The sequence below is a fragment of the Pagrus major genome, chromosome 8, assembly GCF_040436345.1.
Source record: "Pagrus major chromosome 8, Pma_NU_1.0".
NCBI lineage: Eukaryota > Metazoa > Chordata > Actinopteri > Spariformes > Sparidae > Pagrus > Pagrus major.
In genome coordinates, this window is record NC_133222.1 from 11,205,489 (window position 1) to 11,220,346 (window position 14,858).

At 40.0% G+C, this 14,858-nt stretch overlaps 2 protein-coding genes across 2 annotated transcripts; both read left to right on the forward strand.

Moving 5' to 3' along the window:
* Positions 1 to 140: 140 nt before the first annotated feature.
* Positions 141 to 9,280, forward strand: ice2 (interactor of little elongator complex ELL subunit 2). The gene is made up of 15 exons (XM_073471217.1): positions 141 to 245; positions 1,654 to 1,755; positions 1,867 to 2,224; positions 2,311 to 2,430; positions 2,519 to 2,653; positions 2,848 to 2,964; positions 3,285 to 3,444; positions 3,878 to 4,059; positions 4,160 to 4,949; positions 5,039 to 5,211; positions 5,625 to 5,754; positions 7,045 to 7,129; positions 7,369 to 7,419; positions 7,985 to 8,228; positions 8,840 to 9,280. The coding sequence occupies exons 1-15, from the start codon at positions 232 to 234 to the stop codon at positions 8,987 to 8,989; spliced, it is 2,811 nt and encodes a 936-aa protein (XP_073327318.1). The 5' UTR covers positions 141 to 231; the 3' UTR covers positions 8,990 to 9,280.
* A 267-nt stretch (positions 9,281 to 9,547) lies between these two features.
* LOC141001140 (annexin A2-like) lies at positions 9,548 to 14,414 on the forward strand. The gene is made up of 13 exons (XM_073472121.1): positions 9,548 to 9,625; positions 10,248 to 10,305; positions 10,419 to 10,512; positions 11,987 to 12,081; positions 12,196 to 12,309; positions 12,474 to 12,564; positions 12,800 to 12,879; positions 12,968 to 13,027; positions 13,167 to 13,260; positions 13,355 to 13,450; positions 13,604 to 13,662; positions 13,911 to 14,033; positions 14,129 to 14,414. Exons 2-13 carry the CDS (start codon positions 10,258 to 10,260, stop codon positions 14,186 to 14,188), a joined length of 1,014 nt encoding a protein of 337 aa, XP_073328222.1. The 5' UTR covers positions 9,548 to 9,625; positions 10,248 to 10,257; the 3' UTR covers positions 14,189 to 14,414.
* The last annotated feature ends 444 nt before the right edge of the window (positions 14,415 to 14,858 follow it).

Genomic DNA, 14,858 nt, shown 5'->3' on the forward strand with positions numbered 1-14,858 from the left:
TATGGAAAATGCAGGAGATCCATGCACGTCTGCACTGGAGCTGGAAGTCAATAGGCAAATCAATTATAGTTAATGTCCAGAGGGGGGCAGCAGTGTACACGAGGGCCTTTAATGTCAACATCATTTCAACAGACGAAGAATGTCGCCTGTCATTAGCTGGCTAATGCTAACTCACTTAATACAGCAACAGGAGTTTCTGTCATTCCTGCGGACCGCTTGGTACTGACCACCATGGAGCCGGTGTGGTGAGTGATATTTCCACTGCAAAGTTCTGTGGTAACGTTAGATTTTGTGCCAATTAATGCAATTCAACTTATTCATTAACTTTGGGCTGGCTAGTGTTAGCAAACAAGCTAGTTAGCGTCCCACGCCTGAGAGTTGTGTTGTGACAGACAGCTAACCTAGCCGTGCTAACTAAACATTAGCGAGCGATATTTGTGTAATAAAAGTGCGCTTAACCGGACAGCTACCCCCAATGTGTTTCTGGTTTGTGTAGCTGTTTGTTGTGGGCTTCCACTATTGTATGTAAAACGTGAAAGTGCATCAGGCTAGCATTAGCTGACCGTCAAGCTATTTTAATAAGACAGGAAGTTAGCTTAGTAAGCGAGCTAAACATAGTGATTTTTTTTTTTTTTTTTGATCGAACGAAACGTTTTGCGTTATCTTTTGACAGATTTATATTATTTTAGCCGAGCAATATACATGTAACATACAGATCGGACGGGACTAGACGGACTAGCTGAACAATAACGTGCAACAACAATTAAATTGGACTAAACAACGTTACGGTAACGTTGGCTTTTATTTTGAAGGTCTAAACGGGAAGTGGTGGTGGTGGTGGTGGTGGTGGTGTTGTGTGTGAGCTTTGTTTGGAGTTAGTTTCTCCAGTTTCCATACAACAGCATGAAAGTGTATGAATAAGTCATCCATAAAATAGAGTAATACTCACATACTTTTTTTCAAAATATAACACAATGGCAGTGAAAAAGCACAAACAATGTGTAGTGTTACATTTTTTGTAATAGGTTATCATTTCATTTAGATGAATACAATGTGCTATTTGAAACAAATGAAGGAACCAACAACAAGCATGGCACATTTTACTTGTCAGCTGGATAATTGCAAAATTGGCCAATGATTAATTTAAATTAATTTCACATCACATGGCACAAAAAATAAAAAATAAGTATGTTCAGCATTGTGTCAAAGCATTTTCAAGCTGTATCTAGAAAATGTCTAATACAGACCGGAAAAGTAACGGAAATAATTGTATCACTGAATACATTTTGCTGTGCTTCCACCACAGCTTTTGCTCACTTGACTTTCTTTTTGCAATCTGCTGACTGTGTGTTTGGTTGGTGAAGTGAAAAGCACTGATACCCGATGTAAGAGCCGTTAACAGGAAAAGCAATGTGCCGATGTATGTGGTGATATAATGTAATACACTATTATATAACACTTTGAAATTCTTTACTACTGGATGGCATTATTTCTGTTGGTCGTCAGTGTTGTAGTAGCTAAAATGTTTTTAAAATAAGGAATGGTTATTTAAACCAAAACACTAATTTTAGCAGGACAGTGCAGAACCAGTTATGAATGTCTGGGTACAACACAGACCCTCTAATGTCCTATATCTTCTCCTTTTAATTTCAGGGAGGACCCTCCAGTCCCTGATGCCCCTTTCTTTACCAGAGATCTCTATGACAAATATTCCCTTGCACCAAATATCAGAGAACTGTGGGCCTTTCTACAAAGGTATTTAAATAACATCAGATGAGGTGCAACTTTACTGTGTTTTTCAAAGGCTAACTAGTGAGTGTTTATCTGACATGTTATCTTCGCCCCATTCTTTTCTTATTCCCAAAGTCCTGCAGAGAATGCCAACATAAAACAGGGGCGTGATGTTGGGGCTGCAAAAGCCTCCTGCTCTTCCTCCACAGAAAAAGCTGGAGAGTTTAAAGACAACAGTTGCATCAGCAGCAAAGAGTCCCATTGGGACAGCTGTGATAGTGATGATCCGTGCACAGACAATCCTGCAGAAGGCTCAGAAGAATGTAAGCGTGCCAGAAAATCAAGAGTAAAGCTCAAGCAGGTTGAGAATGAGGCGGATGCTGCTTTTCCTGAACCCAGACTGCCCTACCCCTGTTTGTCGACCCTGTCCAGCAATCAGCAGAAGATGTATTTTGACATTTTGATGAGTAAAAACAGAGGCAGTCTCACACAGGTACCAACATTCACCCCTTCATGATATTTAAATCCTGCTTCTCCTTGTTACATCGCTTCTTCAAATAATCTACTCTTATATTTCAGAGTTTAAAGGCACGAGTAGACAATGAAGTGATGGAGTTCACGAGGTACCTGCAAGATGTGGCCAGAATATGCGCTGACGACTACAACTTCATATCACAGGGAGCTATGCAATATTCAGAGGTACTGATGCTACAGGGATTGCACCTGTCATCGGCTCTGTGAGAAGTATGTTCAAAGTCTTAAAACACAGCCCTGATTTATTTTTCAGGATTTCTTCAGGAGCTGTTTGGGGTGCCTTCAGACATTTCCACAGCTCTACCAGATCCATGAGATGACTAGTTTGACAGGGGGAACATTCGACACAGGGCTGAAGCTGACCTTTGAGAAACAGCTGCTAATCATGGTAATGTACTTTTGAAAGGAGCTGTTGTTTTCCCATACGTGTAGGATTATCACCTAATGTACTGATGTTGTTCAGAAATGCCACTGTCCACTTTTCTATTCAACCTTTCAACTTGTGCTGTTGAATTGCAGAATCAGCCTTTTGGGTTTGATTCACTTCCTCTGTTTCCATATTTGTACCCTTTATTTCTCCAGGGCAATGTGGATATTACAGACCACAAGATAGTGCCTGCTGACGCACAGCTTGCATCGGATTATCAGAGTGTTTCATCAGTGAATCCTCCAGCTAAAAAAGCTAAGGACATGCACGCTGTAAGCAATTGTCTCGCTTTTTTAATTACTCCAATAAAGTAAGTCACAAAGAGGTTTTACTGCTAGAATGGGATTCATGACCGCAGGTCTATTGTAACTCCTTTTCAGCTCTTGCAGTTTTCACAAAAGACACCAGAGGGTGTTCATGTCTTGCTCAGCAAAACCAGTGCTAATTGTGTTTCTGAAAGATGCCAGGTCACACACAGTTCTGTCAAAGTCCGGTTAATTTTAGAAAGTTGTGTAGTTACCTGTGTTTCTTTCTTTTTTTTTGATACAGCAGATGTTCTGTAACATAACATAGTCTTGTTTTTCCTCTCCAGACAATCAGCAGTGACGGTAATGCAGAGAAGCTGTGTGCTCGTTATGAGCCTCACGTGTGTCTGACTCGAGATGCTTTGTTCAGGCTGCTGAACAACCACGGCCCCGACTTTGCAGAGCAATGGGAAATGCCTGTCTGGGTCAAAGCAAAGCCGGGAAAAGGTTAGCAGCATCATTTAGCAACTCAGGCTCTTGTGGCAGGAATTAGTTTGATTTAATTAAAAATACATTTAATTTCACCAAATGGATCATGACCCGAGAAATATACTTGGCTACATCAATGCTACATTTCTTCTTTCTTCTTGACTGGTGTTTGAAACTGTTGTTAAAATAGTGCATTTTTAGAATATTTGGATCTGTACATATGACATAAGATTGTTACATTCACTGTAAAATAGGTTTCATATTGGCAGTACATGTACAGATTTTGCAAGATCTGATTCTCTTTTTCGAAGGTTTAGACTTTTAAAATAATGTCTGAAAGAAATACAGCATGTAGCAGTAATGAAATCTGAGATAGACCACAGTTTGTACTGACATTGAATGGCCACATGATGGCACTGTTTCACACTTCCTTTATTTTTTTTACTCACAGGCAGTGGTCAGAAGAAGACTGTTTATATTGATTCACCACTTCTGAAGACTGAGATGACAGTGAGAGAGAGGAGCCATATCTACCATGAGGAGAGTTTGAAGCTTTCCATCAAGAAGAATGGCAGTAAAAATGTGTTCCATGTCATGACTGAGCTTCCTGTGAATGAGAAGCAAATCTCAACGGTATGTTGACGCACAAATAGTTGTCTTCCTATATGTGGTGTAATGTACATGACATGGTTTCATCAGTGCAATGATTCTTTGTTTTCTGTGTCTTAATCAGGAGAGCTCTCAAAGAAATGTTGTTTCTTTTGAAGACACCAGTCTTGACTTTGAGGTGGACCTCACTGACCTTGAGACATTTGGAGAGACAACACCCATTAAAACCCCCAAGATGCAGAAGATCAAGGAGGAGCATAATGAATGTCTTGAAAGTAAAAAAGATAACAGTAAAAGCTGTTCACAAGAAGAGACGAACCCCTCACTGGCAGATTTGGATGAGCCCATGACAGAGGAGACAACAAAGCCAGTCCAGAGTGAGACTGTTGTACAAAAAACTGAACAAAAGAGACAGGACTCTTCTCAGGAAAGTGATGAAGACATTGCTCTTACAGGAGACTCAGATGATGAGAAGCTGGTCATTGATGACTCTGTGTCTCCAACTGTAACACCTAGACGACCTAAGACCAGACCGTGCTCTGCAAACTCCCTAATTCCCGCTGTTACTGAATCTGTGCCTATGACTTCAGAGTCATCGTCCCCTCAAAGCGTTGCCAGGATGAGGCGACAAACCAAAAAAGCAAAGGTATCTGGAGACCAGCTGAGTGAGATCCTGCGCATGCAGACAGCCATGTTCAATTCTGCCAGTGACAAAGCCAAATCGTCAACCATAGCAGAGGAGAGCACCTCATCGACCCAGTGTACGGGACCCTCAGTTCAGTCCCATTCAATTTCTCTGGTTAAGCCCTGTGTGTCCTCATACTTGGAGAGAAACCAACACCAGGATGGGAAGACCTGTGCTGCTCCTCTCGAATCTGCAGCAGTGGCCAAGATTTCTACTCCAGAGCACAAAAGTTAGTGTCAAATTAATTTTATTTCTTTGCTTTTAAGTCGTGTCATTTTGCTGAATTAGTATTAAGTATTTTATTGTCCCCCCATGCAGAAATACTGTCACAAGATCTGCAGGCTGGTACAGAAGATGAACAGGATTACGAGGCTCCAGAGGAAGGCAACCTGCTCTACAAGCTCTATAGTCTGCAAGATTTGCTGCTCATGGTGCGCAGCTCTGTGTCACTGACCCACAGCAGAAAAGTAGCCAGCAGCAGCCAAAACCAGGTATACATGTTTGTCTATACACCTCTTCCTGAATGTCATGATTTAATTTCACAAAAATAAGGTATAAAATTAGTGGGGATACATGATGAATGTTGGAGAAAATGTATCAAATTACTGTTACCAGCTGTTTATCAGTACTTTTAGCATCTAAACACTCGGATACTGTAGGTGGTGGTATGCATCTTTTAGTGCAGCCCATTGTGCTCGTAACATTAAACTGCTGCATCTTGGTAGAGCCATGAACTTCTGAAATTACAAAAATGTGAAAATATTGATAATCTTATAGGCCATGAGAAGCGGCTAATTATCCGTTCTTGTATCGGCTGAAAAAATATACCATACCATACTGTGCATCCTTAAGAATTAGTCCATGCAACAGTCCTATTGCTGTCCTTTGTTTTCTGCCCTAATAGTTTGTGCCAGTGCACGTCTTACCCAAACTGGAGTACCAACTGTGTTATGGTGTCGAGTGTCTAAGCAGCAGTGAGGCTTGCGAGCTGTGGACTGAGACATTGCTCCACTCTAGCACTGTATCATACACAGGTAAAACTTCAAGCACTTTCACCTTACTCTTTCTAGATTAAATGAAAACCGAGGCAGATGTTGCCAAATTGCTCTCAGTTGTCTACTAAAGTGGACTATCGCTTTAGTCTTTAATTTTTCAACATAATTGCCAAGAAAATAGTCAATGTAATATTTATCTGGATAAAAAAAGAGATTTTTTCCTCTCCTTCCCACATGGGGATTAGTCGAGTCCACATGGCAGATCCTCCCACAAACCAATGGAATAGTCTGTAGATGACTCACCATCCTGCTGTGACTGTGTGGTGATTGAGTTTATTTTGTTGCCATAACTACAGCCACACATGATTGTGGGGAATTACAGAGAATGCAGTGTGCCGAGCTCAGCTAAATGTTGTTTTGAACTTTGGTTAAACTCCCCTAATGCATAATTGTTGACTTGCATGTGCTGCTTACCTGTAGCTCAAGATTCAGGGGAAGACTCCGACCCCCTTTGTACCAGGTTCTTTGAATTGTTGGCTGGTAGTGTGCGTCATTATCTACAGAGCATAATTCTTTACTGTCTTATTTAGATCTTTGGTAAAAATAGCCCCTAAATTACACCCTTTTCCAGTTTGTTAGCATAGTTGACATCATCAGTGTTACTGTCAGTACAACAAGCCTGTATACCGGTTCTTTATGATCAGTTTCACTGCTATAAATAGCTTTGCCAAAAGAGGATGTAACCCTGTATCATGTATCATCTATCAGTCAGAGTTTAGATTTCTTTCAGGAGCATGTTTCAGTTTTAAAAGTATAAGATTTTGTAGTCTTTGTGTCTTTGGTTACTAACAGTAGCATAGGAAAAGGAATATCCAGTGGGAAGACAATGACAGCATTCAAACTTTATTCAAAACAATATGACATATCTTTAATATAATGGCATTATGCAATAGGAACAACTGACAAAAGACTTCCTTCTTTGTACAGTGGTTCGTAGTTCATCATGTGGTTTATCTTGTGGCATTCTCTCAATTGTGTATTTATAGCTTTGGTTACAAGCCCTAAAGCAGTCCATAATTGAAGGAAGGCACCATTGAAATATGCAGGCATTACAAGCTGGAGTGGGAGGCAGGAAAAGGAGACAGGACCAACAAGCATTTCTTACCACCCACTCAAGCTTGTAACAACGCTGGCAAATCATCACAGACTAATTACTTTGTAAGCACTAGGAATGGCATTGATGATGAAGTGAAGCTCTTGATGTGCATGCTCATTAGCTCTTGTTCTTTTTCCCGGTGCATCTCTCGCCCTCCCTTTCTGTCTCTGTAGCTCACATCGATGCGTACACATCAAACGTAGCTCTGCTGAGAAAGCTGCCTGACGACTGGAGACAGAACATCTCCTGTGGGTTCAAGTGAGTGTCGTTCCAACAGATGTGTGCGGATGATTGGGATTAACCTAATCGCCACTGTGTGATTATGTTATTTAAGAGATTGTCATCTAGGGATTCAGATAGTTTATCAATAATCCGAGCCTTTTCATCAATGGTTGCTTTCATCGCCTCTGGTTTTGTCATCAGAAGCAGTGTTGAAATTTAGAAATCTACCAAAGTAGACAAGCTGTAACTTGGTGATGTCTCTTTTCCATCCACAGGCCGTCCAAGTCACTGAATATACTGCACCACCTACTGAAAAAACTGACTGGGTAAACTGTTGAGGAATTTCATTGTCTGCATGTTGTTTGTAGATTATTAGATTTGGGCTCTCAGCAGGATCTGATCTCTTGCATCGTGTTGTTAGAATATTTTGAGAGAGAGAGAGTGAATTTGTTAGTCTAGGCTCGCTGTACAGGTACATTTTTTGATTGAATGTAATATTTTTTTATGTTTTATGTATAAAAACTGTAAAAAAAAAAAAAATCATACCAATGTGGTTTGATAAGGGTTTGTCTTAAACTCTATTGTTTAGTCAGACAACATCTGCAGATGAGTTGTCTGTGCACATCTGCTCACGCTCTGTTGAAGATGATGAAATGATTGTACATTCAGGTCTGAGAGCCTGGGGCAAAAAAATCCGTGTTGGTTTGTGTTGGAGCGTTATGCAATCGATTACTCAACGACACACACTAGATGTGTCACCTTCTGATTTCTTAAGGCTCTGTTCACCTACGTTTCAGTCATTTGACAGGAAACTCAAAATGCTGCAACATGTCTCCATTGTGTCAGTTTTTGACTTTAACACACCCTTGATGACTTCATTTGGTTTTGTAGGTTAGAGGAAGGACGGTACCTGATTACGCACAAGGCAGCGGAACCATTTGTGACCCTATTAAAAGCAGCTAATGGGAAAGGGAGTCGGGGGGCTTACGACCTGCAGCAGGTCCACAGCTCTGTCCCACGGCCCCCAGCTTCAGGCCTTGTGCCCTGGATACCTGTTGATCCACATGTGGTCCTGCCCTTCCACCAGAAACACAGCCATGTCCCCTGCACCTTCCCACTGAGGCCCATCCTAAAGGTGTGTGCACTTGATTTATATCCTCATGCGCTGATAGATGGCACTGTGACAAAATATAAAGACAATCGAGGTCATGGCCGGACAAATAGTGGCAATGAGGTGAAAAAATTGTTGGAACAATTGGTAAGTGTTTATTGGTTAATGCCTCGGAAGTCCACACCCTTTGTTAGACATACACACAAAGGGATCTCTTAAAACCAAGATAAATGAAATGCAGTCTCCCATTATATTGTGGTAAGTGCAAAGCCCATGGCCAGTTTCTTATCAGACAGGCTGAACCAGCACACTTCTGTGTAATTTGCCTGCACAAGCCCAAAACTAACAACAGGGACAATAGAGAGCATAGCAGTATCAACAGCAGCTCAGCAGTCTTTACTGGTGTGGACCCTGAGACATTCACTGGATGCCTGTCTGAAATTCCACAGAGCAAAGACATTGACACATCTAACTTGTGAAACCACAAAGAAAAACAAAGATCATAAACATTTGCCACTCATGTTAGTGAATTACAAGTAAAACTCATTGTTTGACAGTGTAATTTATGACGCTAGTTGAATTTAGCCCCAGTTATTAAAAGATGCAACCTTTTTACTTTCTGTTTATCCTAACAGAAAGCAACAGATGGGCCATCTCAGTTCAAAAACCACAGAGCGGGGCCGCCGACGAACAACAAGAACGCAGGAGGCAAGAAGAAGAAGAAAAATAACCGTGCCGCCAGGCGTAACAAGTATATCAAGAAGCTGATTCAGAAGTCTGTTTAAAATCCTGTGTCAAAGGATTTGATATCATGTTTTTAATATCATTTCTTATCATAGGTGAGATGAGTCAGAAGAAGAGCGGGATCAGTACTGCTAAGGAAAGTGAAGGAAAGGAAAGGATAGCACTGATAAAGTCTACGATTCCACACTGGAATTATATTGTGACCTTAAATAGGTTAATGTTGAAGCACTTTTACAGTATAGAATCTATACGTTTATGTTTTTATTTTGTTCAGAGACAGTTTTGTATATTCTTGTTGAAACAAATCACCAATAAACTTTGTCTAAAATATCCGTATGGGAGTACGATTACTGTTTGTAATGCACACCTTTGTAACTGTTTACTGTCTGGACTGTGTGAGACATCTCCTGAAGGCAGATTGCTTCAGTGACTTTAAATCTGTGTGGGAAAACTTTAACAAAGCTTTAAAATTCTGAGCCGCCTTGCTCAAGCTTCCAGTGGCTTCTTGTGGTGTTGGGTGGAGTTATGAGTGCATGGAAAGGGGAGGGAATGTGAGTCAGGGGAGGTGAAAGAGGGAAGCCTTTTTCTATGTCAGAAAAGTTAAAACCTCCACACCCATTTAACTTTAACATCGTCTGGTCAAGTGTTCTGCCGTCATCTCAACTTTAACAACTTGGGTAAGTTCAGTGTCATTGAACATTTGAATGTGGACTTACTGAATGTAAAACCTTTGCACTGCAGAAACATTTAAGGTAGTCATGACAGGATTTCCAAAATGTTCCCATTCAGTTTGTGTTTTGTTGTTTCTTGACTTTTGTTTAAAAGAAACAAAAAGGAATTCCTGATCTCCAGCATGTGATGTAACCTGTTTTCTTGTGTACATGTGAATGTACTCCAGACTGCAGCACAGTAGTTTTTTCCAGGGTGTGTCTCTCTGGGGGTTGCTTTTAAGGATATATGCCAGACTGAACAAGTAGTTTATAGAGTTAGTTGACTGTCAGTAGTATCTAACCATTTTACTAGAAACTATGAACGTGTATATGACAAACCAGTGAAAACAAAGGAACAACTATTGATAAAAATGGATAAAGTATCTTGCAGTGATTTGATTTGTACCAAAAGCACCAACTTAAATGAATGAAGCGTCTCTGTTAGAAGACGTTTCCTTGGTGGCTCAAGTGATTTTATCTTCAGACACGACAAACATGACCCTTAGCAAGGTTCGGCTCAGATGATAGGATTACAATGAGATGCAATTACAACATTGTGTAGAGTTGACCGTTATCTCACCTTTTCCAGGACAGTCAAAATGGCTATGGTATCAGAGTTTCTCGGGCAGCTGTCTCTCAACATCGGGGTAATGTCATATTTGTTTTCTTTCATATATTATGTGCAAAAGATGCACTCCATACTGTTTACTTTTTAAAAACCATGAGTTTTCTCTCACTCTGATTTCCTTTGAATCCTCAGAGCTGTGAGCCCACATACCCCACTGTGGTAACCGCTCTGGACTTTGACGCAGACAGAGATGCAGCCAGAATAGAGACTGCTATCAAAACCAAAGGCAAGATACAGTACTGTACATGTTTGCTCCAAAAAAATCAGTGCTTGGTACTGAAACTCCTCTCTACAGATGAGTAGCTGGTATTTGTGAGTCAGCATCCTGGCTTAAACTGTTTTGACCATGCTGGGAACACCTCCAAGTCTGCCTTGGTGCTGGCAGAGCTCTACCCTGGCTACTGGCAATGGGACTGCTTACCCTTCAGCAGACCACCATTTTGTAATAATGAAGAATGTGTGGAGTGATGTCTCTTAACAAATGAGGTTATGAAGGAGAAAATACCTTGTGACCATGTCATGTGTTGAAGCAAGCAAAGTCTGCTGCCACTCTGGCACTTTTATATGTGTAATGACTTCAAACCTGCTGTCTGGCATTTGTAGGCCCTCACAATTTAATGAAAAATAATGTGAGCCCACAGTGCTTCTGTTAAAGTTGAGTCTCATCTACTTATTGACTGGCTCAACAAATTCATAAATTTGTTAACACGTTATATCAGGAAGCACATTTAACCAACTACTTGGCCATTGACCAGGAGTTTCCCTCAGTAACCTCATAATTACTGCTTATTGATATTAAGTACAAAAGTTATTTACTGTCTTAATATGCTTTTCCCAGAAGGGCCTTACAAGTTGGTAGCACGACTACTCAGTCCCCATAACAATACTTCATAAGTACGGTCTATTCTTATGTATCAAAACACAAAACTACAAGTGTTAGTCAGTGATGGAATGTAACTAAGTACATTTACTCAAGTACAATTTTGAGGTTCTTGTACTTTACTTGAGTATTTCCACTTTCGGCAACTTTATACTTCCACTCCACCACATTTTGGAGGCAAATATTGTACTTACTTACTCCGACATTGTAATTTCTTTGATAACTTAAGTTGCTAGTTACTTTTACATACATACATTACATACATTGCATATTACTTTACATATTATCAAATAATCAGAAAAAAGCTGAATAACAGACCTGATAATCGGTCAACCCATACTATACATTATACATGTAAATGTATATAATTGACTTTTTCTCATGCTATAGATTAAGCACATTTAATATCAGATACTTTAAATATCTTTACTTTTACTCAAATATGGCTTCTTGGCCCTTTTAACAAGTGTCAAGCTCATTGTGAATTAGTTTCTAGTCAGAATCTCCAAAGCAACTAGCTAAGACAGCTGTTAAATAAATGAAGTAGAGTAAAAACTACAATATTTCCCTCTGAAATGTAGTAAAGAAGAAGTCTAAAGCAGCATGCAATAGAAATATTCAAGAATAGTCCCTTTTAAATTGTAATACTTCAGTAAATGTAGTGGGTTATTTTCCACCACTGATGTTATGCATCACTTTTTAATTAGATAATAAAAGACTAGACATATATTTCTGTAAATATATGTTGTGATTGAGTTGAATCCATTTTGTCTGACCTGATGTGTATAATGTATATGTGTCCCTTTCTTTCTCACATTAGGAGTGGATGAACAGACCATCATTGACGTCCTAACAAAGCGGACATACACGCAAAGGAGAGACATTGCTTTTGCGTATGAGAGAAGGGCAAAGAAGGTACAATAGGCCCTTACAGGAAATCCACAATTCATCTGATTATATGGTGGCTGTAACAGTAAGAGACACATTAGGTACATTCAGGTAACACTGTTACTGTGGCGGTGTTTTTAGGACATGATCACAGCCCTGAAGGCAGCGCTGTCTGGCTCTCTGGAATCAGTGATCCTCGGACTGATGAAGAGCACGACCCAGTACGACGCCACAGAGATCAGAGGAAGTATCAAGGTAAAAGGGCGCTGATTGTGTCACTGGATTAGATTGAAGGCTTACACTACCCTCTACTGGTCAAATGACAGAGTTGCTTTTTGCTGCACCCAAATCTAAATTTAAATTGTGTGTATCTGAAAGTTTAATGCTTAAGAAGTAATGAAGGCTTGTGTCTCTTTCAGGGCTTGGGAACAGATGAAGAAACGCTGATTGAGCTTTTGTGCTCACGCAGCAATGATGAGCTGTTGGAGATCAAGAAGGTCTACAAAGACTGTGAGTCCAATGCATCCCGTTCACATTAAGGGCTGGAAATACATCGTAGTACATTATGCCTCACCTATAGGTTGTCGTGCTGTCTGCTTTCCATACACTATTAGGCTGATGTACAATCTAGGCTCGCTCTGAGACCTGTCTTAAATGTTTTTGAACCGGACATTTTAACAACTATGCGCTTACTCTGTTTATGTAGAGAGAGCTAAGAGATTAAAACTGAAAATATTTCCCACAGTGTTCAAGAAGGACCTGGAGAAAGATGTGGCAGGTGACACCTCTGGGAACTTTGCTAAGTTGCTCCTGGCTCTGGTGCAGGTGAGACTTGTTAGTACCTGTCTTATGATTTATATAACTATAAATATACAGTCAAAACTGAACTGGATCATGTCTTATTTCTGTGCAGACCAAGAGAGCAGAGCCCTCTGCTGTTGTAGACTATGAAAAGATTGATGAAGATGCCAGAGTAAGTTTCCTATTTTCACTTTGTCTGTGGGATATTAAGTTAATCTGTTTTCATTAAGTGAAACATTAATGCCAGTGTCATACTTCACCCAAAAACATGCAAATGTAATCAAATGTAATATTTTGTTGATTCAACTCAGGCTCTCTATGACGCCGGAGTAAAAATTAAAGGAACTGATGTGCCGACCTGGATCTCTATTATGTCTGGGAGAAGTGTACCCCACCTGCAAAGAGGTAAGGCATCATTGTTACAGAAGTGCTGATTTTTAATAATCATAATAATTTGTACCCATCAACAGTCAGTTAATCATTTTTCTCTGCTTGCTAGTGTTTCAGAGGTACAAGAGTTACAGCCCCTACGACATGCAGGAAAGCATTGTGAAGGAAGTTAAAGGAGACCTGCAAAAGTCCTTTCTGGTGCTCGGTACATAGAAATTCATTATTAATGCAAATAGTTACTTAGAATTGACATTATCTGAGGTTAATATTTTACATTTACTTCCAAAATCATGGAAGAAATTCATCTGTCAAATACAAGATGTTTCATTGTGGATATTCTGTTTTCCTTTTGTTCCAGTTCAGTGTTTCGAAAACAAACAGCTGTACTTTGCCAAAAGACTGAATGAAGCCATGAAGGTAGTTACAGTGCTGCTCTCTTTCTTCATGTTCAAAAGTGGCTATTTTGAGGGCCAGACTGTTTTTTTTTTCTTCTTTTTTTTTAAGAAGAAAGGAGTACATCTGCTTGTGAAAGTGCAATTTTGCTGCGGGAACACAGAATCCAAAGTTGGCAGAAGTTATCTTACAGCAGTGTTGCATCAGCTGCTGTAGTTAAGTTTAGATCTTGTACAACTTAAGTAAGTGCTGACTTGTGCTTGTCTTCTCAGAGTAAAGGAGCCAAAGAGAAGATAGTGACCAGAATTATCGTGTCACGCTGCGAGGTGGACCTGAAGAAGATCTGCTCCGAATACAAGAGCTGCTTTGGACAGTCTCTGCAGAAGACTATTCTGGTAAGTGGCTCACACAGTCTGCCCCTGGCCTGTTACTGACTTACAGTAAGGCTTGTTCTGTCATGCAGGCCCTCTAACCTGCTCTGTTTCTGTAGGAACACACCAAGGGAGACTACCAGAAGGTGCTGCTCAGCCTGTGTGGACAAGAGGAGTAAAAATCAGTTGTCAGCATCAAAAGGGCCCTCACTGGAAAGGTGTTATGGAAATCACACTTGGAACAAATTCTGCGGCAAAAGCCCATCCGACTTTTTTTGCACAAACGTTTGAATGCAGCGTTCAAGAAGAAGCATTTACCTTTTTTTATTCATGAAGAATCAGTATGACCGCTTACTTTTGTTATACCGGAAACAACAGCAATAAAGTTGATCTGTTGGAGTTGTAGTTCTGTGTCTTACATTCCTGGCACCTCACCTAGTTTGTTCTTACTTGATATTTACCCAAACGACCATTAGAGGGCGCTATAGTTACATTAAAAGCAACTATAGGAAGCCCCAGTTGCTCAGTGTCTCAGGGCCTCATAATATCTGATACCTGCTGAAGAAATGCAGGAATCTTACATTTTTGAATATGATGAAATATTTAATCTCAAATTACAAATTAAATTTAATTATCACCCGTTTTTCGAATATATTGGACGTAGTAAAGTGAGTGAAAATAAGTGAAAAAAGCTATATGGATAACATATTTTTATTTGCGCAAGAAATGAAAATAGAAATGTACTGCAGCTTGTGAGTTTTAACAATTGCAGTTAAATTATTGTTTGAATTCAAAACTTCAGCCGAACCGATTCACGACTTTATGAAAACACACTGATGTATGATCCAC

Coding starts and splice junctions, on each gene's coding strand:
- ice2 (XM_073471217.1), top strand. Junction 4,950..5,038: donor TTCTACTCCAGAGCACAAAA/GTTAGTGTCAAA, acceptor CCCCCCATGCAG/AAATACTGTCACAAGATCTG. Junction 7,420..7,984: donor CTACTGAAAAAACTGACTGG/GTAAACTGTTGA, acceptor TTGGTTTTGTAG/GTTAGAGGAAGGACGGTACC.
- LOC141001140 (XM_073472121.1), top strand. CDS start 10,258: ATGGCTATGGTATCAGAGTTTCTCGGGCAGCTGTCTCTCAACATCGGG. Junction 12,310..12,473: donor AGATCAGAGGAAGTATCAAG/GTAAAAGGGCGC, acceptor TGTCTCTTTCAG/GGCTTGGGAACAGATGAAGA. Junction 13,663..13,910: donor GACTGAATGAAGCCATGAAG/GTAGTTACAGTG, acceptor TTGTCTTCTCAG/AGTAAAGGAGCCAAAGAGAA.